The sequence below is a fragment of the Tenrec ecaudatus genome, chromosome 10 (genome assembly GCF_050624435.1).
Source record: "Tenrec ecaudatus isolate mTenEca1 chromosome 10, mTenEca1.hap1, whole genome shotgun sequence".
NCBI classification, from domain to species: domain Eukaryota; kingdom Metazoa; phylum Chordata; class Mammalia; order Afrosoricida; family Tenrecidae; genus Tenrec; species Tenrec ecaudatus.
The window spans coordinates 86,560,692-86,586,739 of record NC_134539.1 but is presented as its reverse complement, the minus strand read 5'-3'; the positions used below and the strand labels follow the sequence as shown (position 1 = coordinate 86,586,739).

Genomic DNA, 26,048 nt, shown 5'->3' with positions numbered 1-26,048 from the left:
CTGTCATGGAACAAGTAGGAGGTACTTGCACCCACAACACATTCAGGCTGGGTCTATAGGGAGGTCAGCTGGCCAAGTATCTAGTTCGATCCAGCAGAATCAAGATGACAATGGCCTCTGACTGACAGTAAGGCTGCTTGAGACCCTTGCTGTGGCTAGCGGGGATCCACGCCTCAGTCTGACTAGATACTCAGCAGATGGATTTGGGGCTCCCACTGTCCTCCATAGGCTTCTACAAATTGGGTGTTCATAGTTTTAGCTCTGGTACTTTCCCTTCGTCATATTCCAATTTTGTAATTGTCATCTTTGGCTCACACGAGCTGGTGTGCTTCTTCCATGTGGACTTAGTTGACTCCTTGCTTAGATGGCTGTTTGTTTGATTACAAGCCTTTGTAAGTCCAGGAACTATTCCAGATTAATAGTCAGGCTGTCTACTTTCTTCACCACACTTTGCTGCAGCACCCTTATCTTCAGTGATCATTTCATGAAGGTGAACATCGAGCAGAGCCATGTGATCAGAACTAACTGTTCTTGAATTGGGCCTAGAGTTAAGTAGGAGCCCAGACTCCCTCTGCTTGTCCCTGGGGTTTTCACATCTGTTTAGTTTGGAGGTTGTAATATGACAAAATCAAAATCCTATAAGACCAACTGCACCAATAGCAGCCATAAGCCAACCAGCAACCCAACAAACAGAACACACACACACAAGGGAAAAAAAGAAAGAATAGCAAAACCAAGTTACAAGCAGGAAAACAAAAGCCACATATAAACAAAGAAGTACAGCATTGTCAATGACCCCCTGGGGTATAAGCCGATTGCTCTGTCATCATCAATTTTCCCAATGACCCAGAACACCACACATTGTTGCTATGAGGTGTCTATGCAGTCCAGTTCCTTCTTGAGCTACAATCCATGAGTTTTTACCCTACACAGTTGATCTCCCATTCGACTGGGCTCTGTTCACCCTAAGTAAGGGGGGCCTTCCTGGATCAATTCTTCCAAGTGCAGATCCCTGCTCAATGAATCAGACCTGTGTTGTGCCACTGCAAGGTGGCATCGAGGTACTGCATGTTTGGTGATCCTGGGTCCCTTTCACCGAGCTGGGGGTTCCCCCGCAAGGTCCAATGCCTACCTGGGGGTGGGGCGGCGAGTATCACTCTCTGCTTCCTCTCCCATCAGTCCAGGGGTGCAGGCAGCTTCCAGGCAGAGTTCAGTTCATTTAGCGAGGCTTCAATGTTAAGTCCTTCTGGTGCAGTCCCTGTGTTGTGCCTTGCTGCCTGCAATGTCAGCTTCCGTGGTCAGCATGGTACTAAGTCCGTGGTGTGGGTCACTGAAAGTTGGTAGAAACATATTTGTAGTGTCTACCCAGGAGCATAAAACCTGGCGCATTGACCCCCCCTAGGTTCCCTACACTCTTTGTGTAGCATCCTTTCCTGCTGTGAGGTTAGTCCTCCCCATTCACTCACCATACTCACCAACAGAACTATCAACGTCTCTTCCACAATGTAGATGGTCCCCTCCCTGGTCTTGGCTTGAATTTCTAGCACCCTTTACCTTCCAATCCTGTGGGGTGGGGAGGGGCTATTGATTTGCCCCAGTCTTGTTTTGATGTTGCATAGCCTCCAGTGGGTGGTCATATCCCAGTTCCCCTCTCTTGAAGGAGTGACCCAGGCAATGTGGGGGTCTCTTTCATGTCGGCTCTTTGGAAGTGCACAAGTGGGAGATGATGGTTCATGGTTAGTAGGTAGCCTTCTCTCCTTTCATTCAGGAATTGGTTCCTAAGATTTGTTTAATTGCTGTTTCCTCTTATAGTAGTGGACTCATAAACACTTGTCCTTTTGTGATTGACCTCCTTCACTCAATCATGGTTTCCAAACCCTTTCATGTCTTCATGCTTTCATCGCTGTTTTTAGGGATACGTAGTATTCCATTTGTGTCTGTGTGTCATAATTTCCTTATCCATTCTTCAATTGTTGGACATTTGGGCCACTTCCAGTTTCTTGCTATTGTGAACTGTGCTGCTATGAATATGGGAGAGCACACCTCCACTTTATTGTGTCCATCATTTCTTTGGGGTAAATGCCTAATAGTGGCATTCCTGGATCATATGGGATTTCAATTCCAGTTGCTCTAAGAATTGCCATATCGTTTTCCACAGTGGCTGTATGAATTTACAGGTTCACTAACAGTGTGTACGAGTTCCAGTCTGTCCACATCCTCTCCAGCATTTGGTATGTTCTCTTTTTTTGATTTGGGCTAGCACTGTGGGTGTAAAGTGGTATCTCATTATGGTTTTAATTCGTATCTCCCAGATGGCTAGTGATTGTGAACATTTTTTTCATGTGTTTGTTAGCCATTTGTACTTCAGTTTTGGTGAACTGTCTTCAGGTCTTTTTCCCATTTCGTGATTGGGTCTCTTGTTATTTTTTTATTGAGCTTTTGTAGATTTCTGTATATTTTTGGTAAATGTTATTATTATTTTATGTTATTATTATTTTTTATCTTCTGCTGTATTTTATTGGCCAGGATTTTTGTGGGAAACAGAAGGATTTCTCCCAAGTTGTCTCCCCCAAATATATGCCAAACTTAGCTGCTTGCGAATGCCTATACACTTGGAGGTCATCAGAAGTAGATCAGGGTTAGTCTCCCTAAGGGCTATCAGCCATCTAGAGCAGCAGACACCACTGTTTATTCACAACAAATAGGGCCCATTCCCTTCTAATAAGGACAGTAGTTGTCTGTTTCCTTGTAGGAGACCCCAGAGAGGTCAAGCCCGCCCAAGGATGACCAAGGTTAGGCTGCCAGTGAATCTAGGGTCTGCCCATCTTGTCACATGTCTACCCCTAGACCTCCCCATTCCTATGGGCACACCCCGAGCTCATCCCCCTCCTGTCACGCTTATGCCTCTCACACATCCCCTTCCTACGATGTGTGTGCCTATGGTACTGCCCCTTCCTGTGACGTTTGGTTCCCTGTAATCATGCCCCCCCCCAAGAGATATAATGCTTGGTCAGCAGTAAGTGGGGGTCCTCCAGCCTTGCGCCCAGGGCTCCAGCCTCCGGCCCGGTCCTTGAGCCTCCTGCTGGGTCTCCACCCCACCTCCCCTCAACCTACGCTGTGCGTGGACCTGGCTGGTAAGATCATGGCCATCCAGGAGGTGAGCATGCTACCATGAATTGTGTCTAAATCCATTATTTGACTCTCTTCTATCTCTCATGCTCTTGATGACTTTAATATTTCTATATCTCAACCATACAATTGTGTTTATTGAGCCCATGATTAGTGGTGGGGGGCTGGCAACCCCCCAATCGTACTGCAGATTTTGTTGAGGGTTTCAGCGTTTATGTCTATGAGGGAGATTGGGCTATAATTTTCAGCCTCTTTCGGGTGTTTGCCTGGTTTTGGTATCAGTGTTATGTCGGATTTGTAGAATGAGTTTGGGAGTTTGTTGTCTTTTTCTATGTTCTGGAAGAGTTTGTATAGGATCTGTGTCACTTTTGGTAGAATTTCCCTGTGAAATCGTCTGGTCTGTTAGGTTGGTAGCTTCTTAATGCCCTGCTCTATTTCTTCTTTTGTTATTGACCTCTTGAGTCTTTTCAATATCTGTCTGCATTAATTTGAGTGGGTGAGGTGTTTCTGTGTATCTGTCTATTTCTTCTAGATTGTTGAATTTGTTTGAATACAGTTTTTCATAGTAGTGTGCTGTTATTCTTTTTATTTCACTGGGATCTGTTATTATTTCACTGTTTCCATCTCTTATTCTGGGTGTTTGCATATTTTCTTTTTTTCCTTTGTTAATTTTGCCAGTGCTCTATTTTATTAATTTTTTTAAGAACCAGCTTCTTGTCTTGTTGATTTTTTTAAACTTTTTTTCTATATAGTTTATTTCTGCATTGATTCTTTTAAAAAAAATCATTTTATTAGGGGCTCATACAACTCTTATCACAAACCATACATACATCAATTGTATAAAGCACATTTGTACATTCATTGCCCTCATCATTCTCAAAACATTTGCTCTCCACTTAAGCCCCTGGCATCAGCTCCTCATTTTTCCCCTCCCTCCCTGCTCCCCACTCCCTCATGGACCCTTGATAATTTATAAATTATTATTTTGTCATAATTTGCACTGTCCAACGTCTCCCTTCACCCAGTTTCTGCGCTGATTCTTATGATCTCTTTCCTTCCTTTATTGGAGGGATTGTGTTGTCCGTGTTCTAGTTCTTAGAGGTGTTGTGTTAGGGTGTTGATTTTAGATTTCTTTTTTTCAGGTGTATTGATATCTCTAACTTGCCCTCTGATTACTGCTTTCGCTGTGTCCCACAAGGTTTTGATATGTTGTGTTATCATTCTCATTTGTCTCAAGGAACTTTTAAATTTCTTCATTTATTTGCTTTATTACCCAGTTGTTTTTGAGTGTTATGTTGTTCAATCTCCATGTGTTTGTCTGTATGGTTTTACTTGTTTTACTGTTGATTTATAATTTTATAGCTTTGTAGTCTGAGAAGATTCATTGAAGGATCTCGGTTGTTTTTTTTTAATTCGTTGAGGCATGGTTTGGGGACTAGTATGTGCCCTATTCTTGAGAATGTTCCATGTGTGTTGGAAAAGAATGTGTACTGTTGTTTTGATGGATGAAACATTCGGTATATGTCTATAAGCTCGTTTTATTATTATTTTTAATTAATCATATTATTGGGGGGGCTCTTACAAATATTATGCCAATCCATCGTTCAATTGTATTAAGCACAATTGTACATATGTTGCCATCAACATTTCCAAAACATTTTCTTTCTACTTGAGCCCTTGGTGTCAGCTCCTCTTTCCCCCCCTCTCTTTCCCACCCTCCCACCTTAGTGAATCCTTGATTAATTATATATTATTGTTATTATTTTGTGTCTTATACTGTCCATTATCTCCCCACAGTTATGTTATTTGTCCCCCTGGGGGATGGGCTATATAGCCAACCACGTGATGCGCTATATAGCCACCCACGTGATGGGTTCTCACTTATGAACTTGTTTTTATTGCTGTTATTGAGTTTTTTTATGTCTTTGTTTTTTTCTCGACATCCTGTCTTTCCTTGAGAGTGGATTATTGAAGTCTCCTGTTATATTGTCAATGTGTCTCTATCCTTTTTCAATTCTGTGAGGATTGATTGACATATTTTGAGATCTTTCATTGGGTGCACATGTTTATTATAGTTATGGGTTCCTGAGCTATTATAGTTTTATCATTATGTAGTGAACATTCGTATCTCTTATTATGTTGTTTGTCTTGAAGTCCATCTTCTCGGAGATTAATACTGCTACCCCTGCTTTCTTTTGGTTGCTGTTGGCTTGGCATGCTTTTGTCCAGCCTCTGGTTTTTAATCTATTCATGTCTTTGTGAGGTGTGTTTCATGTAAGTAGCAAATTGATGGGTTTTGGTTTTTATCCATTCTGCTCCTATGTTTCTTTACTGGTGCAATTTATTGACATTTAGTGAAATTACTGATACGTGTATATTTATTACAGCCATTTTGCTTTATATATGTGTGTTGTGTTTAGTTTCTTGGTTCATCCTGTGTTATTTCTTTGCTTTGGGTGTTGGTCTGTGTGTATTTTTTTTGTGAGGAATTATATGTTGGTTTCAGGTTTGTGTGTTGCTACTGTTGGTCATTTGGACATTGAATATTCATTGAGTACTTCGTTGAATATTTTTTGTCGTGGTGCTGTTGATTTTGTGAATTCTTTTAGTTTTTTCTTGTCTTGGAATACTTTTATTTCACCATTATATTTGATGATAACTTTTCTTTATACTGGATTCTAGGTTGACAATTTTTTTCCCTCAAGTACTCTGTATATATCACGCCACTATCTTCTTGCCCGCATGGTTTCTGCTGATAAATCTAAGGTTATTCTAATTGCTGACCTTTGTATGTAATTAATATTCTTTTCTCTGGCTGTTCTTAGAATTTTTTCTTTGTCATTGATGTTAGATATCTTGACTACAACATGCCGGGGAGTTTTCCTTTTGGCTGGGTCCTCTTGGCTCCAGAATAGCTATATTTTCCTCCTTTAGACACCGAGGAAAGCTCTCTTTCAGGAGCTCTTGGACTGTACCCTGTGTGAATTTCTTTGCTTACTCTGCTTCTGGAATGCCTGTAAGACGCAGGTTGTACCTCTTAATTGTGTCCCATGTGTTCTCACATTTTTTTCTGCCTTTTTTGGGCATATTTTGTTGTCTGTTCTTCTAGTTCACTAATCAGGGTTTCTTCTCCTCAGTTGTTACTCTGTTCTTTTATAGCACTGTTCTGTTCCTTTATAGTGTTGTTTAATTCTGTTATTTTAGTGTTTGATTCTTTGTGTTTCTGTTTGGAGTTTTTCTAGGGGGGTTACTAATTTTTCTATTTCTAATATGCATGTATTAGAAATAGAATAAATTTATTCTATTTCTAATAGATTAGAAATCTAATATATAATCCCCTCCTTCTGGGTCCTTACCTATACCCACAAATGGGGAAGTCCTGATTGGGGATGAATTATGAGAACAATGCACAACTTTGTAAAGTGTAGGGGAGTATAAAGTGTTAGAACACAGACCAAAAACAAGTGGGTCCCACATTTGTCCTGGGGTGGGGAGGCGGCAGGACTGCTTGGGGCATAGATCTCTTTGGCAGTTGGGGACAGTGTTTGGTGGTGTGTTGTTTTACTACCTTGTGATCTTGTAGGGTGCCCGAGTAGGGTTTGAGATTCAGGCTAGGGAATGATTTTGGTGTGTGGTGTGGCTGCAAGTCCTGTATTCTTGTGATTTAATTATCTTGAGAGAATAGAGCTCTTGGGTCTGAGGGGTCAGAGGATGGATTTGCTCTTTTCAGATGGTAGGGGTTACCAAGTGGGGGTGGGGGGATGTGGTCTATTCCTATCACCTCCCTAGGTAGTCTAGGAGGGTAAAATAAAGCAATCACCTACTCAGAGGGCTAGTGTCTTATGTGAGAGGCTTGCTGTACTGACAACCAGATATGTGATGTGGATGCCCTCTGGGTCCCTAGGACTGTCTCCAGCTTAAACCTGTAAAACTTGCTGCTTGTAATGTGGCTGCTTGTAAAACCTGTTGGTTTCTCCCTGCTTTGTTATGCTAAAACTTTGTTAATGAACCAGGTGTGTGATGGAGGCAATCTAGGGGAGTTAAAAAAAAAAAGTCCCAGAGTGACCATGCTTTTTAAGGTCTCAGGCTTTTGGGGTGTTTTGCCCCTGGTGTGGGGTCTGTGTTGCTGGGCACCTCACATAGGGGGATTAGAGTTTTTGAGTGGGCCTGGAGCTCACTGGGCTGTGTTCTCACTTACACCTGCTCTTGGCTGCCCTGTTGACTCCCCGCCCCCCCACCGTGTGGCCGGGCAGTCTGTGTTGGTCACATTATTGGGGGCCCAGGTCTGTGGGGTCTCTCCCTGGGTTCTTCTGGTCTGGGCGGATAGCCACAGCTATTTATATTTTTATCCTCCCGGGGCTGATCTCTTATAGCTACATCCTGTCACTCTGCCTCCCCTCAGCCCCTGGTAAGTCCTTTCTGCTAACCCAGGACTCTGGTTCTGCCAACGAACACTGTGGGAAAATGACCACAGAGAGTCTAATAGGCTGCTCTCTTAGTAAATTGGTTCTACTTATTTTATGCTGAAAATCCTGTGGCCTGCAGTGTAGCATATTCCAGTCAGCTGGTCTGCGAGGTTCCCAGATTGGGGTACCATGGTGCTTGCTTCGAGCGTGGAAAGAACATATGTAGCATTAGCATGTGTGCAATTCAAGTGACGTTTATGAGGAACAGGGACGTTTCAGGTTTTACAGTCTCAGAAGCACACGCTGTTTCAGAAAGTGTACAAGGCTGCACGGAAACCGTGGGGTTCATGGCTGAAAAACCACGTGGAAAGTATACAGGAAGAGGGCACAAACTCACGCTTGCAGCACCAGGAAATCCCAGGGGCCCAGAGAGAGGCCTGAGGGGGAGGCCAGGCCCCAGGACCCGGGTGGCACATGTGCACCCTCATGGGGGAGAAATTCTCATGCTCCGCTTGCAGTCCGCAGCTGAACAAGAGCAGGGTACCAGAGAGACTAGCAAACTGCGGCCTGAGTTTACCCCTCTGGCTGGGGAGGCGTGGCTGAAGGTATTGGTTGATCTTATTAGCTGAGGTTAAGCCCATGTGATGTCATGTGAATGGGCCTAATCTGTGTACCCAGGTGGAGCTGCGACCTGGGCCTAGGGGGCTTGTGTCTGAGCATGCTCAGTTTGGATCTTTCCCATAGGTGTCTAATAGGTGCCTGATTTCTTTCCAACCCCTGCATTGTTTCGTTGACAGCTGATGTTCATTAGCACAGACATTGAGGCGACAACCCAGTTTGTCCCTTATCTAGCAAGCTGTCACCTGTAGAGCCCCGGCATACTTGCTATTCAGTCACCATCTTGCCCACCGTTCCCCTGAAATGTTTATTTTGACTGGCTATTTGTCTTTTGTTAAATGTATATGATTCAACTTTTGATGGCTATATGGTTTCCAAAGATATCCTTCATCATTACCTTGTTTTTTTTTCACTTGTTTAGGGGGAGGGGCGGGATATTTTTTATGATTCAATCCATGAAGATATAGCACTGCAGTTTCTGGAAGAACCACTTTTTTTTATGTGTCTTGTACCTCTCCTCAAATTTAACCTTGGGCTCTCACCTGGCCTTGTGTTCAAGTACAGTGGCTCTGAAGACATCCTTGTTGACAACAATTTTGTCCAATGGGATGTCCACAGAGTTCTTTGTGGGTATGAGGTGACTCTAGTTATAAATCTTCACAAAAGACTTGATCTTTGAGATCACGAAGTGAGTCCTCCCCTACTTTCGTCTTCTCTTTCAACATTGCTTTAGCTATTTGGAGCCTCTTGCCATTTCCTATAGTTAACAGTTGGTTCTTCCATGTCTGTAAAGAAGGCAGTGGGTGTTTTTATTGGGATTATATTGACTATAGAGAACACTTAGGAGAGTATAAACATCTTAACACTATTCAATCTTCCAGTTCACGAACGTGTAGCATCTTTCCATTTATTTAAGTCTTCTGTTATCTCGATTTCCACTTCTCCACACACATTTTGAAGTCCCTTCATTTGTCTGGAGCGGAATGCTGCTACTTAAGAGCAGAGAGGTTAAGGTACATACAGCTGTGGTGTCAGAATGCCAATTTGAAGTGGGCTTTAAAATGGAGAAAATGTTTTTAGTAAAAGTTGAGTCTGTTAAGCCTGGCAAAGCTAATTATGAACCCTAAGGATAACAAAAGCACCCCATCATGGAGCCCCTAGGTGGCACAGACGTTGAAGCAGCCTGACTGCAGACTGAGAGGTGCATGGTTTGAATACACCCAGATGCTTCTTGGATCTGCTTGTTCGAACCCTACGGAGCAGCTCTCCCCTGTGCACGTGGCATCTCCATGAGTTGGAATTGACTTGATGGCAACTGTCAACTTAGAATCTTTGTGACGTCTAACACGTAAAAGGCCCCCTAGCACCTGGCCCAGGTCAGGGGCTCAGCTGTTAGCCTATTGGAGATTGTTTTGTTTTCATTACAAGAAATATTGGTGTGCAAGTAATATGTATGAGTTCATTGTGAAAGTGATATGCAGGAGGAAGATTTTTTTTAAATGAGTGATTTTTTTTTCAAGCAAATATGAGGACAGCACAGTCCCTGCTCCAGGAGTAGGCAGTCTGTTAGGAGAGATGGAATATATATGCACACTATGGTGTTGTTGTTTTTTTTTCAAATTGGATCAGGACCACCAAACCCACTGCTATGGAGTCGATTCTGACTCAGAGAGATCCTATGTAGGGTTTCCGAGGCTCCAAATCCTTACTGAGACAGACAGCTTCATCTTTTTCTGGAGGGGCGGCTGGTGGATTTAAACTGTTGACCTTACCATTAGCGAACCAATGCTTACCCAACGGCTTCACCATAGGCTCCTTTCTAAATAAAACAGAAGAAGTAAAAATGCCTGCAACAAAACCAACACTAAGGGGGATTCATAGTGAGTCCAGAAAGTCCCATTATGGCGGGAGCTCAGTAAGTCTTTGTAGGGCATTCTGGGCAACATGGTGTCAGGCGGATGCGCCCTTGGTCCCCAGAGTATTCTGTTTTGGGATAAATAGTACTTGCCGTTTCTGTACTGTAAACTCATCCCTCCCTACCTCATGACAAACTTCTTCCCCCTGACCTTAAATAAAACCTTTATCCCATACAAAAAAAACATATCATAGCGAATGAAGGGGGAGTGCAGAATGGAGACCAAAGCCCATTTGTAGGCCACTGGACATCCTCTTACAGAAGGGTCTCTGGGAGGAGACAAGACAGTCAGGGTACAATGTAACAATGATGAAACATTACAACTTTCCTCTAGTTCCTAAATGCTTCCTCCCCACCCACTATGATGATCCCAATTCTACCTTACAAGTCTGGCTAGACCAGAGGATGGACACTGGTACAGATAGGAACTGGAATCCACACAGGGAATCCAAGGCGGATGATCCCTTCAGGACCAGTGGTGTGAGTGGCGATACTGGGAGGGTGGGTTGGAAAGGGGGAACCAATTACAAGGATCTACATAAAACCTCCTCCCTGGGAGACGGACAACAGAAAAGTGGGTGAAGGGAGATGTCAGACAGTATAAGATAGGATAGAATAATACTTTATAAATTATCAAGGGTTCTTGAGCGGGGGGAGCAGGGAGGGAGGGGGAAAATGAGGAGCTGATGCCAGGGGCTTAAGTGGAGAGCAAATGTTTTGAGAATGATGAGGGCAATGAATGTACAAATGTGCTTTACACAATTGATGTATGTATGGATTGTGATAAGAGTTGTAGGAACCTCTAATAAAATGATTTAAAAAACCAACCTTTGTCCCTCTCTTTCTTGTCCCTTGCTTTATGTATTTATGTTTTTAGCACATATCAACACCCGACACTGTCCATTGATTGGTTCTTTCACCCTTCACTGACATCTCAGCTCCTTGGATGCAGGGACTTGGTCTACTTTGCTCTTTTCTTCAGTCCTGGGAACAGTGCTCAGTATCTGTCTCTGGGATCTGACATCCTTGGTTGGAATCTGGCAGTTCCACTTGGTACCTCTTTGGTGCCACCTCTTATCACATGTGCAGATGGAGCTGCCTTGCTCCCCACCTCACGCTCTGTGTGTGAGCTGAGTCATTACACATGAAGAGTGCCTGGCAAAGAGTCATCTCCACTCCGTGCGTGCTTTGCCCATTTGTCCTTGTGTGTCTACTTCAAAAATTCACATTTGGCACTTGAATCGGAAACTCAAACTTAGGTAATATAGATTTTTTTTTGCATGTGAAGATCCTTAAACATTTTTTTCCATGTCTAATTATTCTGCAGGTTTGCCACATACGATTCTACCTGTCAAATTGCCCAACAGATTGCTGAGAAAATTCAACAACGAAATCAGTATGAACGAAATGGCGAAAACACAAGCAAGGTAATGCCAGGAGAGGATTCGCATTTAAAATGATTCCCATGAGCTGTGAGTTCTGATACTTACGAGTCTGTGCATTTTATGTGTGTGGACTGTCTTGTATGCAAATAATGCATGCTATATGGTTGTGTTTTTTTCAATCCGTGCAGTCCCCGTGCGTGTTAGTTTCTTAAGTTGAGCTATGCAAAAGATACAGTACAAGAGTGTAAGCATCCCAGGTGGCTTGGTGGTTAACGTACTCAGCTGCCAACTGAAAGGTGGTGGCTCAAACCCACCAGCAGCTCCGAGGAGAAAGGCGGGAGAGGCTGTTGCTGTGAGGACAACAGTCCTGGATCCCCCTGTCCTGTAGGCTCACAGCGAGTTGGCATCAACTCACCAGCCCCAGGCTGGGCTCCTTGAGGAGCTGGGTGTCATGCTAAGTGCTCCATCGATAACCAAAAGGCTAGTGGTTTGGATCAGCCAGCTTCTCTGAGAGAGGAAGGTGTGGCAACCTATTTCTGTAAAGATTCACAGCCCTGGGAACTGTGTAGGGCAGATCTGTTCTGTTATATAGGGTCACTATGAGCTGGGATCAATTTGATAGTAGCGGGCTTGGGCTATAAGAGTGTGCATGTATACAGTGATCTAATGACTTGACATAGACGCCCCGTTTCCCCAACCTAAACTCACTGCCATGGGACCATTCCAGCCCATAGTGACCCAGGGAGGGTTTATGAGGCTGTAGGTCTTTACGGAAGCAGATTGCCTCATCGTCCCCCTCCCAACCTTATAGATAGCGGCTCTGTGCTCACCAGACAGGCTCCACCAGGACTGCTAGTACTTAGTCACGAAGACTCTATGAAACGTGGAATTGATTTAAATTGGTCTGTTTAATCTTAAACGTTTCTAAGAGCTTTATCGTGCAGTTCAGGAGTTAGTCAACTTGCCCCACATAGTAAATCTTTTAGGCTTTGCAGTTCAAGGGGCAGTGACTTAAACTCTTTGACCAACTAGTCTCACTGAAAAGATAATTTAGTCCTTTATACATTTAAAAATGTAAAACCCACCTTTAGCTCTTGGGCTTTCCGAAAACAGCAGTAGATTTTGGCTGGGCCAGAGATGTTTAGAAAATCGGGAGTTTGTACTGATTCCTTCACCTTAGAGTCCAGTGCCACAGGCTTCTGAGCTCCCCCGTTCCATACGTGTGTTTTCCTTCTTCAGAAAGAACGCCGATTTCTGAGAGTGTCAGCCGGTCACATGAAAGAAAAAAAAACAGTGGGTTATTCACAATAGTTTTACTCAGCTGGTCTGTCTTACAATTTGCAAATAATAGTTTTGGAATTAGTCTCTTTTTGAGCCACGAGAAGCCTCATCCAGCTTATTCTGTTCAATTTATTAGAATGGATTCTTCTTTCCCTGTGTGCTTCATAAGCATATTCTTGGTTCCTGTCTGTGTTCATTTGTGGGATTAGTTTTCCCTTGCAGTCTTCTTGGTTAAAGGTAAAAAATATGATATTGTTCAAGAGCCAACATTGAATAAAAAGGTGCACTCAAAGTCTTACTCCATCTCTCTAGGTCCTACTCCTTCTTCATTTACGCTCTGTACGTAACTGTTACATTTGTTTCTGGCGTCTTCTTTCTGGGGTTTTACTTTTTGCAAGAATAAGTGTGAGTGTGTGTTTGGACAGGTGTGTGTTTTTATTTTCTCTTTTTAAAGTGGAGCCATATGCATGTTGGGTTGCTCACTGGCAACAGTTCAAACCCTCCAGCCACTTGTTGGGAGAAAAATGAGACTTCTTCTTCCGCAAAGATTTACAGTAATTTCCAATCTTGGTGGGGTCTTTTCCTAGTTTGGGTATCAGTGTTATGCTGGCTTCAATGAGTTTGGGATTTTGTTATCTTTTTCATCTTCTGGCGACAGTTCTTTTATGGGGTTTTTTGGAGGGACTGTGTTCAGTCTTGGGAATGTGTATTAAGATTATTTATATCTCATAACAGTGAGGGTCTTCCCCCACTGGAGTCGGCTTTGTAAATCCATAATTATGAGCACAGAAGATTTAGCAGCATTACATTTCATCCAGTCCTCAGTTTACCACCTGACCATACTTACTGCTGTTGCATTTAGCTCTTACACCTCTCCAGCATCTTTCCCTGCCTTCATCCATCCTTCTCTTATGGTGCATTACTTCCTCCACCACCCCCACTCTGGCTCAGTGTATGCCTAACCCTCGCTAACATCAAAGAGTGTTTCTCTTAGTGGGAAAATCCCTTCTTGAGTATTCACAGTAGTAGTCTCACTCAGTAACTACCCTTTTTGTCACTGGCTGTTTTCACTGAACAGAATGTCCTCCTGGTTCATCCATGTCCTGTCCTGATTTGCAGACTTACCATTGTTCGGTAACATTTTGTAGTATGTCACGTATGTAGGGGCCATTGATTACTCCTTCTTCCACTAATGGGCATTGAGCTTGTTTCCATCATTTTGCTCTGGTGAATAGCCTGCTGTTTTTTGCTTTTATGTGATCCTGCTGATCTCAGGAGGGAGCACTGGTTTCCACTGTCATTGTAGAATTGTTACTGTTGATAAAACAGAAAAGTAAACCTTTGATATTCTGTCTTTTCCCCCCCACCATTAAAAAGACTGCATTTGCATATTTTTATGCTGTCAAAACACATGACACTAATGTAGCATAAGGAGAATTCTTAAACAGAAACATTACAGTTTTAAAAATGTAAGGAAGATAAAAAAATAAATGCTGAAATTTCACTTATAAAAAGAAGTAGGGAACAGTTATTCCACTAGCAGTATAATGAAAGCACGTTTTAGCGACATTTTTAATAGCTTATTAATTCAAAATTCTATCTTAGAGAAGGAATAATTCCCTTTACATAAAGCCTAAATGCATTTTAAATGCATGGTATTATCATAATGACTAGAAATTAAATTAATAATACTAGAATAGTTACAATCTAATGTCGCCTTCTTAAATCTTTTGCATCTGCATTAATTATTTGTCACTCCTCTTGAACTCTCATACTGGCCTTTATTTTTTGTTTTAGCCTTTCAAAGATTTAAACAATTCTTTTAATTTTCAGTGTTTTTAAAAAAATCATTTTATTGGGGGCTCTTACAGCTCTTCTGCCATTCTATACCTCAATTGTATCAAGCATATTTGTACATATGGTGCAATCTTCATTTCCAAAACATTTTCTACTTGAGCCCTTGATATAATTTTCTCTTTTTCTCCCTCCTTCCCCCACCCTCCTACTCTAGTGTATCCTTGGTCAATTATATATATTTTATTGTTATTTCATATCTTACACTGTCCATTGTCTCCCTTCACCCACATTTCTGTTATTTATCCCCTTGGGGTTGGTGGGAAGGCTAGATATCCAGTCTTGTGATGGCTTCCCCCTTTCTCACCCTTTCCCTTCCCTGACTATCCCCCTACCCTCATGATATTGCTACCCCCGTTACTGTACCTGAGGGTTTATCTTTCCTGAATTCCATTCCTCAGAGCTCTTACCTGTAACAATGTCTATTCTTCGTTCTAGCCAGATTTGTAAGGTAGAACAGGGTCATGTGAGTGGGGAGAAGGAAGTATTCAGGAACTACAGGAATAATGAGTAATTTGTCGATGCTATACTACACCTTGGGTGAATCATCCCTTTAGAACCCTTCTGTGGGGTGATATCCAATTGTCTGTAGAGGGACTTTGGGTCTCCACTCCAACCCCTCTCTTTTGCATTGATATAGTTGTTTGTTTTGGATCTTTTGATACCTGATGCTCGATTCTATCAACACCTCATGATCACTCAGGCTAGTGTGCTTCTTCCATGTGGGTTTGGCTGCTTTCTCACTAGATGGCCATTTGTTTGACTTCAAACCTTTATGACCCCAGATACTATATCTTTTGATAGCCAGACACCATCAGCTCTCTTCACCACATTTGCTTATGTACCCATTTTGTCTTCAGTGATCGTATCAGGAAGGTGAATATCAAAGAGTGCCAAGTTATCAGAACAAAGTGTGCTTGTGTTAAGGGAGGCCTTGAGTAGAGACTGAAAGTCCATCTACTATCTTAATACTTTATCATATGAATATTTTTACATTGACCTCTATCCCTTTCATTATAAAATAATATATTTACATAAATACATGGCTGTAGCCTTTATAAATGCCTTTGCCTCCTAGTTCTTTCCTCTATTCCTTTCACCTCCCTCCTATCCCGCTGTCATGCTCAGCCTCCATTCAGCTCTCAGTATTTCCTCTCGATACATTGCTCTTGATCAAGCATTATAGGCCTTCCTCACCATCAAGTTTAGATCTCTTGCTGTCTCCTTATTTCTGTGTTTGTTAGCTCCCCACTTCCCTGAATGCCCCCTCTACTCCCATGTGCCCCCTGAACTGCCAGGCCTATCGTTTTCTCTTTAGGATTGTTCATCCTTATCTTATGTAGATAGACATAGGGAAAAAGAAAAAGAAAAGCAAATAAAAACCAAAAACAAAACATAATAAAACCAACAAACAGAACAAGAGAAAAACAAACAAAACAAAACAAAACCAATAGATAGTTCCAGGTCTGTCTGCTGACCTATGTGTATGTTTTGACATTCTGTCTTTTTAAAGCATTGCCACATCTCTGATTTCATCCATGGTGGATTCAGGAGTCAAAAGCCTCATTTTTCTCCTTTGGAGCAGCTGGTGGTTTTGAACTGCTGACTTTGCAGTTAACAGCCCAATGCATAACTATTACACCACCAGGGCTCCTTTAACTTAAGTAGACCATTTAAGTTTTCATATTTCCATATTTTGGAGGGGCTCTTCCCCACCCCTCCCTGTAATGTGACATTTCCAGTCACTGACACATGTCCTCTGAGCTTGTGGAATGATTGGAGGAAATGCACACACCCCGGGAAAAAGAAGTCACATGCGGCTCACCTTCCCCTTGTACAAAAGCCACCTTGCTCTGGAATTGTATCATTGGGATATAAATGCCCCCTTGCCTTTAGAGAACACTGGCCTGGAAAGCCACTGGGAACTTGAAGCCTCATTCCTTGAAGCTCGGCCTGAGGGCACTGGGGATCCACGACAATGTGAGCAGACAATTACTGAGACCAGAGTAGTTGACCATGGCCGTAGGACAGGCAATTACTGAGACCAGAGCAGTTGACCATGGTCAGTTGTAGGGCAGGCAATTACTGAGACCAGAGTAGTTGACCATGGCCGTAGGGCAGACAATTGCTGAGACCAGAGCAGTTGACCATGGTCGTAGGGCAGACAATTACTGAGACCAGAGCAGTTGACAATGGCCGTAGGACAGGCAATTACTGAGACCAGAGCAGTTGACCATGGCCGTAGGACAGGCAGTTACTGAGACCAGAGCAGTTGACCATGGCCGTAGGGCAGACAATTACTGAGACCAGAGCAGTTGACCATGGTCGTAGGGCAGACAATTACTGAGACCAGAGCAGTTGACAATGGCCGTAGGACAGGCAATTACTGAGACCAGAGCAGTTGACCATGGCCGTAGGACAGGCAGTTACTGAGACCAGAGCAGTTGACCATGGTCGTAGGACAGGCAATTACTGAGACCAGAGCAGTTGACCATGGTCGTAGGGAAGGATGCTGAGATTTTTCCTGCCGGGCCTGAGGTAGAGAAATAGGACCAGAAGGTAGAAACTCGGGACAGACCGCAGCTTTGTTATGAGGGCAGACTGCCTGAAGACTGCAGTTTCCAGCAGTCATGGGGGAGCTGCTGTACAAGTGTTAGGTGGGTTGGTCGGATAGGGAACCAGTTCAGGTCTTTTCACCCTTGAGTCTTTTTGGTCAGTTGGAGACTCAACATCCCTCCCGCCCCCTCCGGGTAGAACTGTAGGCTTCCAACCCAGCACTACGAGCGCATTATTATTCCGTAGACTGCATCCCTCTGGGCTGGAACGCTTAGGCTCTCTTCTTTTCTTTTCAGCTTTCGGTGACAATCAGAACGTTGTTGCAGAATCTGAAGGAAAAGATCGCCCTTTTGAAGGACTCATTGCTAAGAGCTGTGTCAACACATCAGATGTATCCTTGTAAACATTTCCACCCTTTTTTTCTAGAACGGGAGGAAAAGCAGTCAATTTTAAGAAGGGAAAGAATCTGGGCCACCCAGATTTCTTCCCCTCACAGCTCAGGGAAGGCCTGGCTTCCAAAATATTGCCTATAATCTTGGTTTCTATTTTTGTGTCTGTTACATGTTTTATAGTGAATGTGCTCGGCAGAGCAAGACTTACTGAAGGAATTAATTTGTCTGGGTGGAGCCCGTGCAGGGCAGGCAGCGGTGCTTTCAGTCAGTACTGAAATTCCACAGAGCTGTCTTTCTAGACTGCCTTGAAAACAGCTAGCTGCTCTCCCACCGGAAAACTTCTGTGATCGTCCCGAGCTGTGACTCGGCTTCTGATGTTCCCAGAACTTTATTGGTGCACTCTTTTCATGGTGAGACCAATGCCAGGAGAAACCATACAGCTTTCATTTTTTTTTCTCTGTAGTTTACGGAGATGTGACTTGTTTGCCATGAGATTCTAGAAACCTAGACTGCTTGACCGTTGGGGGGTGGGGGTGGGGCGGATACTTGCTTGAAGGTGAGTACCCTATCTCAGTCTGCCACCAACACTGTCCGGTATTACATTTAAAAATTATAATTTGATCAATTTAGGGGAAAACAGACCACATGTGATTTCTCAACTAAATTAAGTTTTTGAATTTGAGTTTGGTTTGAAAACGTCCACAAACTGGTCTTCCCTCATCTCATTGAGTTAAATTGTACAGTCTGTGCTAAAGAACCCTCCTCCCCTGAATTTTGATATCGCAGGAAATGGCTACTGCCTGGTTTCAAATATGGGGAAATGGAAGAATATGCATTTTTTTCTTTTTTTACATTTTATTAGGGGCTCAAACAACTCTTACCACAATCCACACATATACATACATCAATTGTATAAAGCACATCCGCACATTCCCTGTCCCAATCATTTTCAAAGCATTTGCTCTCCACTTAAGCCCTTTGCATCAGGTCCTCTTTTTTTTCCCCTCCTTCCCCACTTCTCCCTCCCTCATGTGCCCTTGGTAATTTATACATTGTTATTTTGTCATATCTTGCCCTATCCGGAGTCTCCCTTCCCCCCCTTCTCTGCCGTCCATCTCCCAGGGAGGAGGTCACATGTGGATCCTTGTAATCAGTTCCCCTTTTCCAACCCACTCACCCTCCACTCTCCCAGCATCGCCCCTCACATCCTTGGTCCTGAAGGTATCGTCCACCCTGGATTCCCTGTGCCTCCAGCTCCCATATGCACCAGTGTACAACCTCTGCCCTATCCAGCCCTGCAAGGTAGAATTCGGATCATGGTAGTTGGGGGGAGGAAGCATCCAGGATCTGGGGGAAAGCTGTGTTCTTCATCGGTACTACCTCGAATATGCTCTTTTAGGTAAAGCAATAGGAATGTTTACCCCACCCAAACTTTATTCCCCCAAAGAAGTGCCCTCTATGTCACCAGGGAAATGGATTAAGATTAGTTCCACGCTTTTTCTGGTAGTAAATTATTAGTCTACTAAGGTTTCAAATAGAAGCTAATTTCTAGAAACTTTTTAATATAATTGGGTATTCTGAGACATTTGGTGTGTAACATGTCTATCTCAATATCATTTGTGACTTCAGAATATTTTATATGGAGGTTTTATTTTGACCCAAATGAACAAGTCTATTTTTTTTCCCAATTAGCAATAATCGCGCCTCAGGTAAACCTCATTGGCTACTATATTGCCATTGCCCAAAGCTCAACAAGTCTTAATAGTAGACCCCAAGCCGTTTCAGATGGGTGCGGAGTACAAGAAGTCTGTCTGCCCAGGGGAGCAAGGTGTGCCAAGTCATAGTCGTGTTACCTGAAGCACATGCACTAGAAATATACCTAAATGTTTGCAGATATGATATTCGTAACTGTGTTTGCCATCTTCAATTGAGGGGACTGATTTATAAATTTATGTAATAAACCTAGTGATCAAGAATATGAGGGCAAATCATAACGTATCGCTCCTAGGGTTCTAGTTCCTAGACGCACAGTTTTATTTCAAACAGAACAGGTGAAGACAGGTCTCTGCAGGCAGTGGCTGCAGTCAGTGGATGGCTCCTCTCAGTGAGACACTTGTCTTAGTCTCATCAGAGTGCGTCACAAACAAGGTCCCAACAGAACAGTGGCTCGGAGGGGATCGACTGAGTCTTGCAATTCAAGACAGGGAAGTCAGCTCAGAAGGCTCGGGCCACTTATTGGGGACCCCAAAGGGGGTGATCTTGGTAGATCCTCTTTCAGGACACGATGGCTAGAGCGCTTAATTTAAGAAACTGGCAAACCGCATTGGTGAGAAAAAGGTAAGGAAAGTTGCTCTGAGAAATTGAGTTTCCATCATGATGACACCCCTGCTCCCCACCAGGCTGTCTTTGGGAAGCCTTACCCGTCCACCTCACAGTCCTGAGGTTGTTCGAGGATGCCCACAGTGCCATTTTGGCACGGTGCCCGTCGGAGAGCGACTGCTCTGAGGAAGGCCGGCAGAGCTGGCAGCGCTGCCCTGTAGGGTATAGAGCTGGGCGAGGGGATGTTGAGAGATACTAGTTCCACATTTTGATATGTTTGCTTAATAAATGTGATTGTGGTTTTAGAGCTGTCATGTTTAACTCACCCTAGTATGTACTGAATAAATTTACACATATTCATCTTACGGCGCCCTGGTGGTTCTGTGGTTTAGGCGTTGGGCAGCCAACTGAAAGGTCAGTGGTTCAAACCCATAGCCACATCCCAGGAGAAAGATGAGGCTGGCCTGCTTCTATAAAGATAAACTGCTTCTGAAACCCTCCACACAGTCAATTGGCTGCAGGAGTTATCAATTATGGACAGTCTCAAGCATATCAGAATCATAACTCACCTTGCTCTCTTAAATGCTTTTGGTCTGGATTATCTTTTGAAAGCTCATAGACTATGGTTTTATGGGGATCTCAGAACTAGCCCCCAAATTTGTTGAATGGATGTGCTAATGTCAGAAAACCCTGAACAGAAGTTATTAAAACACATTAGTAAAATATTTGGGGACTTTGATGGAGATGATTCAGGATTCCCTGAAAGATTTAAACACTCAAGTGGAATAGGAGAGTTCAGTTTAAAGCCTGGTTTATTTTCTTCCTGGTCACTGAAGAGTTGGGCCTGCTGCTCCCCGCACTGCAGCTCACACAGAGGGGGACAGTCACGTAGCCACCACATGGGGGTGCTCATCGGCCTCCGGGACAGTGGGAGAACGGTTTGTCTCGATAGAACAGAGAGGAGGAGGAGGTCGCCTAGACGTGAAGGCCTCTTTTTATTCTTTCGTCCCCTTCTGGCCTTCTCCTCCCCTCACCTCCTGCCTCTTCCCACACATCCTTAGTAATGCTGCAGGAGTTGGCATTCCTGTTTTGCAGAACCTCAGAGAGCCATCATCTGTGGGTCCTCTCAGTCATCTACAGTGTCCTTAGGTGTCGGTGGCTCGTCCACGTCTTTACAACACAGGCAGTGCGGCTCAGGCCAACCTCCAGTCACTGAGGAGTCGGAAAGAGCAGCTCATCCACCAGCAGGGATTTTTGTTTTTTGCATTCAGGAGAGGAGTATTTTGAGGACCTCAGAGCTGGAAAATGGAAAAGCGAGAATTCAAATAGTAGTCTATCTGGCCTCATCTTTAATAGAAATAATACAGTAAACCATTACCTGACATATCCTGTCCCCCCTGCCCCCCCCCACTTAATTGACAGGTCACTGTCCTGCCAAGCCAAACCCTGTTTACAATGCCAATCCCCGAGGGCTTTCTTAATCAGCAGAAAGATTAAAACAGTGCTCACTACTTTAACAGGGTTTATTAGGTCTCTCTTATGGATGCCGTAATTCTTAGAAAATTTTTTGTCCGTAATCATCAAGAGAGTGACTTTCTAAATCCTTTTTGGAGGTATCAATAGTGTTGGCAACTTTTAAAATTTGTGTTTCCAAAGCCCACATTCCCTGACTGTGCCAGGTAGTTGGGCATTTATCACAGTAAATGCCTGCCTTTCTGCACCTGTGGGATTTTCCAAAGGACAGTCTGGGCTGCCAGAAAGAGAAGCCCAATAGGAAGGCCCTCTACACCAGGTGTCCTCAAACTACGGCCCGCGGGCCACAGTTGGCCCGCCGAGGACATTTATCTGGCCTGCCGGGTGTTTTTGCCCCGTTTGTTTTTTTACTTCAAAATAAGATATGTGCAGTGTGCATGGGAATTTGTTCATAGTTTTTTTTAAACTATAGTCCAGCCCTCCAACGGGTCTGAGGGACAATGAACTGGCCCCCTGTTTAAAGTTTGAGGATCCCTGCTCTACATAATTAAACCCACAGAGGTTAGACAGAGATGCTTTTTGCTCTTTTCTGAGAAAAGTGGTTTTCTCGCGGCAAGAATAAATGTGAAATTAAAATAAAAGTCCTACACAGGCACACCTCACTTTACTGTGTTTTTGCTGTGTTGTGCTTCACAGGTACTTGGTCTTTATATATTGAAGGATTGTCGCCCCCCGCGTTGAGCCAGTCTCGGCGTCATTTCCCCACATCTGCTTGTACTCCCTTCAAGGAGCCCTGATGGTGTAGTGGTTACGCAGAGGACTGCAATCCACATGGCTGGCAGTTCCAAACCGCCAGCCGCTGCGCATGTTCTCCCATAACCAGTCCCGGTCTTGGGTACCCGCAGGGGTCACTATGAGTCATCATCGACTCGTTGGCAGTGCCAGGTTTTTGTGCTCACTTCATGTGACATAGTTTGCAATTCTTGCAATCTTTCATATTTTGCCATAATGCTATCACACGTTTCATAGAGCACAAGCTAGTGTACACTTGGCTTTTACATGCACGGCAAAGCAACCAACCAACAACAACAACAAAGTGTGTATGTGACTCGCTCTCTTGCATTGCCCTGGCCTGGAGCTGAACCCGCTAATCTCCAAGGTAATCCTGCACTTTCAAGTGAGTCGGCTTGCAATTCTGAAGCCAGTGTCTCTAACCAGAGTTTAAACCGCTGGAAGACATTAGCTTCTGTTCGCACTGTTTCTCTGAGGGGTAATTATAACGGCCTTGACAGTGAGGAAAGGTATGCACCGCGGGAGGCCGCCTGGAAAATGCCAGGTACAGCTACAATTATTCTTGGAATGGGCTTTCAAGTGAAGCTCGTCTCCTTGTTGGGCTCTACAAGGCAGGGCTTAGCTGGGAATGAAAAAAAATAGCTCTTTACAAAGGAGGTGCAGTGTCAAAAGGTATTTTGGTGTTTTGAGGGGGTGGGCTGCAGAAATAATTTTTAGAAAATCTATAGCTAACTTTCCTCCCCTTGGTATTTTGGGGTAAAAAGATAGCTCGCTAGTTAAGCAGGCGGGCAGGTTGGTAGGCAAGCAGGCAGACAGAGCGAGAAGGATCTAATTCTGGAGAGGGGCCAATGAAGTGCGTTTTAAAGGTTCCAATGGAAGTGAGGTGGTGCTCAAGCAGTGCCCTCCTCATCACACCGGCTACCATCCCTGGTAAACCTCAAAGGAAACCCCTGGCCACTGCGTGGATCCTGACACAATAGAACGGAGGAGAGCTGCTCCACAGGGTTCCCAAGGCTGTCCATCCTTATGGAAGTGACTGCCGCATTTCTCTTTCCCAGAGCGGCTTGTGGGTTCACACTGCCCTCCTTGGGGTAGTAACCAGCCGCTTAACCGCTGCATCACCAGGCCTCCTTGGGGCCTGGGAACATGAGAGAAAATAAAGATAAGATGGTGTTTATGGCCATGTGATTAAAAAAAATTATGTTCTTTTACTTTTTGCTGCTTAAAATCTCCTACCCCTTTTCACTCTGAGAGTCCAAGTAGATGGTAGTTTTTCGGTTGTGGTTCTGAATAGCCACACATGGCAAACTATATAACAGTAACAGCATAAAACCGTTTGCTGGGGAATTGGTTCTGACTCATGGTGCACCCACCCCCCATGTGTTGGAGTAAAACTGTATCCATAGTTTCTTTCTCTCTTTTTTTATTTGTATGGCGGGGGGTTGGGGGGAATTGTTGTAGAAATACAGATGAAACAACATTTGCCAATTTTCGCTGGATTTTTCATCCTTTAATTTTTTAGAATTCTTTCTTCTCAGGTGCCCCAGAGTAGACTCGAACCACCATCTTTATGCTAACAGCCTGCGCACCACCCGGGGGCTCTAACGCAGCATGAACTTTCCAGGGTTGGGAAATTACTAGTCCTTGGGATCTACTTGGACAATTTCTTTAACATTAAAGATCATATTTAGTTAACGGATGGGAACAATTATCAGAGTAAATTTGTTGCTTATAATTGCATTTTTCTAAAATGTATTTCAAATATGTTAATAGGTCTTAATATGAAAGAAAGGGCATCATATTAACCTAAACCCACTGCTATTGAGTTGATTCTGACTCATAGTGGCCCTTTGTAGAGTTTCTGAGGCTGTGAATCTTTATAGGAGCCTCTTGGTTCTCCCATGGATTGGCTGGTAGGTTTGAACCACTGACCTTGTGATTCGCATTCCAAAGCTTACTCACCAGCACCACCAGCACTTAAAGGGCATTATAGAGAACCTTCTCTACTCCCTGACTCTACCCTGCTGGTAAACATTAATGCCTTTTACGGCATTAATGCTCAGGCAAACACTCTGAGCACTGATACAGCTCAAAAGGCTAAGGTGTCGTGGAATCAGATCCTATTTGGACAGGAAGCGTCATTTGCATTTGGACCACTGAGAGGAAGAGCCTATTTATGGAGTATATTTCTCAATGAAATCTGTGTCATGAGTCTGTCAGTGTTTATAAGTGCCCCCAAGGTACTGTCAAAGTCTGTGCTTGATGGGTCAGTGCAGGTGAAGCTCAGAGTGGGAAAAAGAGACAACTGGGGCAGGTTTCTTCTGGATATTATTGATTAGAGTCTGTCGAAGTCGCCACTGATGTGAAAAGTTAGCTTCTTCATGTAGTAGGTAAAATGATGTCATTCATTCACCACTGGACCTTAACAAGCTCCCTGCAGAACCCAGCTTGAAGGGGACCGAAGACAGAACCTACTGGATGACCTTGTCACCCGAGAGCGACTACTTCTGGCATCCTTTAAGAACGAGGGTGCAGAGCCAGATCTGATCAGGTACGATGTTTTCACCTACACAGATTCCTTGGTGGGGGAACTGTGACTGCTTCCTGATTACAGCTGCTTCCTGAACGGCGTGATTTCTTTAACTGGTAGAAGAGATTCTGTTTCTCTGTAGTACTTGATTGTAAAGTTAATTAAATTTTATTCCGATTAATTTTATAGCTTCACCGGTAAACCAAGTATTTTCAGCTGGATTCCTCCTGAATAGATAGAATGCAAGACTAAGTCGGAAAATGGCCTTTTGTGTTTCTCGGCCTGCATTCTCTGTCTGGTCCCTGGAGTTAATCGTGCATCAAAACGAGTTGTTCGTTTTTAATTGGCACGCTGACGAAATGAAACCACAGCCCGGGGCTCGTGGGGCAGCTGGGTCAGTCTCCCTGCTCCTTGCCAGCGAGTGATTCACACCGCCCACTTGATAGCCTGTCTGAGCTCAGACCCAGACAAGTGGCCCAGCTCTTAGAGGCTGAGAGTAATGAACCATAAATTGTTACATCTTTAGAATCAACTCCCCCCACAGCTTCCAGAAACTCCTTCACTTCATTTTGGGAGCCAGAACAGAAGGGAAGGAGCCTAGGGTACGAACTGGCCTCTGGCCCTCTTCCCCACCAGGGGTGACGCCTTCATTTATGGAGGGGCAGCTTGTGTCGGCCCCCGCCCTGTGAGGACTGATACGGCCTCCCAAGGGGAATGGTTATATTACTGGACCCTCAACTCAGGCCAATTAAGTCTGGGGAAAAGTGGGTGGTGGTCCCCAGATAATTCAAATATGCAACTGGGATTGTGAACCACTACCCTAAGATTAAGAGAATGATTGGTCCCTGGCCTCTTGGGGACAGGGGACTGAGTATTTACACAAGGAAATTCTGCAATCTGGAAAGCTAAGATTGTTAAGTGGTTTCTTTGGGACCCAGAAAGGAAGGATGTGGCGCACACTGTTTGTTCTCTCCATGCCAAGCACCTTACTTAGCTCTTTTTGTGCATTTGTCAAGAAATCCTACAGCCCCGTGTTACAGAGGAGAAACAAAATTGAGAGGGGTCAACGGACTGCAGACCATCACCCACCGAGTCTCAGAGCTTGCCTTTCCTGTGGATGTGAGGCCTCCAATCTGAACTCCCCACTGCCCAGTACAAGGAGCTGGTCTTGGGGTTAGAAGTCTCAGCTGCACTGCTTACTCTTATTCCATCTTCTGGGCTTCCAACTCATCGACCCTAAATAGGAGCATCTAGCGAATTTCCTTGTTGTGAACATCAGATGATAGATTGGTGAGGGACTTTGTAAATACAGCAGTCTCTACTCCTATAAAAAATACCCTGATTAAAAAAAACCCACAAAAAACAAACAAAAAAACCCCCACCCTGATTCAAGGTGAC

At 43.9% G+C, this 26,048-nt stretch overlaps 1 protein-coding gene and 1 non-coding gene across 4 annotated transcripts in view; one reads left to right on the top strand and one right to left on the bottom strand.

Annotated features, from left to right (window-relative positions):
* STX8 (syntaxin 8) overlaps positions 1-26,048 on the top strand; it is a 293,197-nt gene that overhangs the window by 5,675 nt on the left and 261,474 nt on the right. For all 3 annotated transcript variants that reach the window (XM_075560921.1, XM_075560923.1, XM_075560922.1), the window contains exons 2-4: positions 11,396-11,495; positions 17,441-17,535; positions 24,561-24,671. In XM_075560921.1, the coding sequence (XP_075417036.1) occupies positions 11,396-11,495; positions 17,441-17,535; positions 24,561-24,671 (306 nt within the window). The remainder of the gene's footprint in view (positions 1-11,395; positions 11,496-17,440; positions 17,536-24,560; positions 24,672-26,048) is intronic.
* On the bottom strand, positions 19,149-19,285 carry LOC142460354 (U4 spliceosomal RNA). Its single transcript, XR_012786570.1, has one exon. It is a non-coding gene; the product is annotated as a U4 spliceosomal RNA (small nuclear RNA).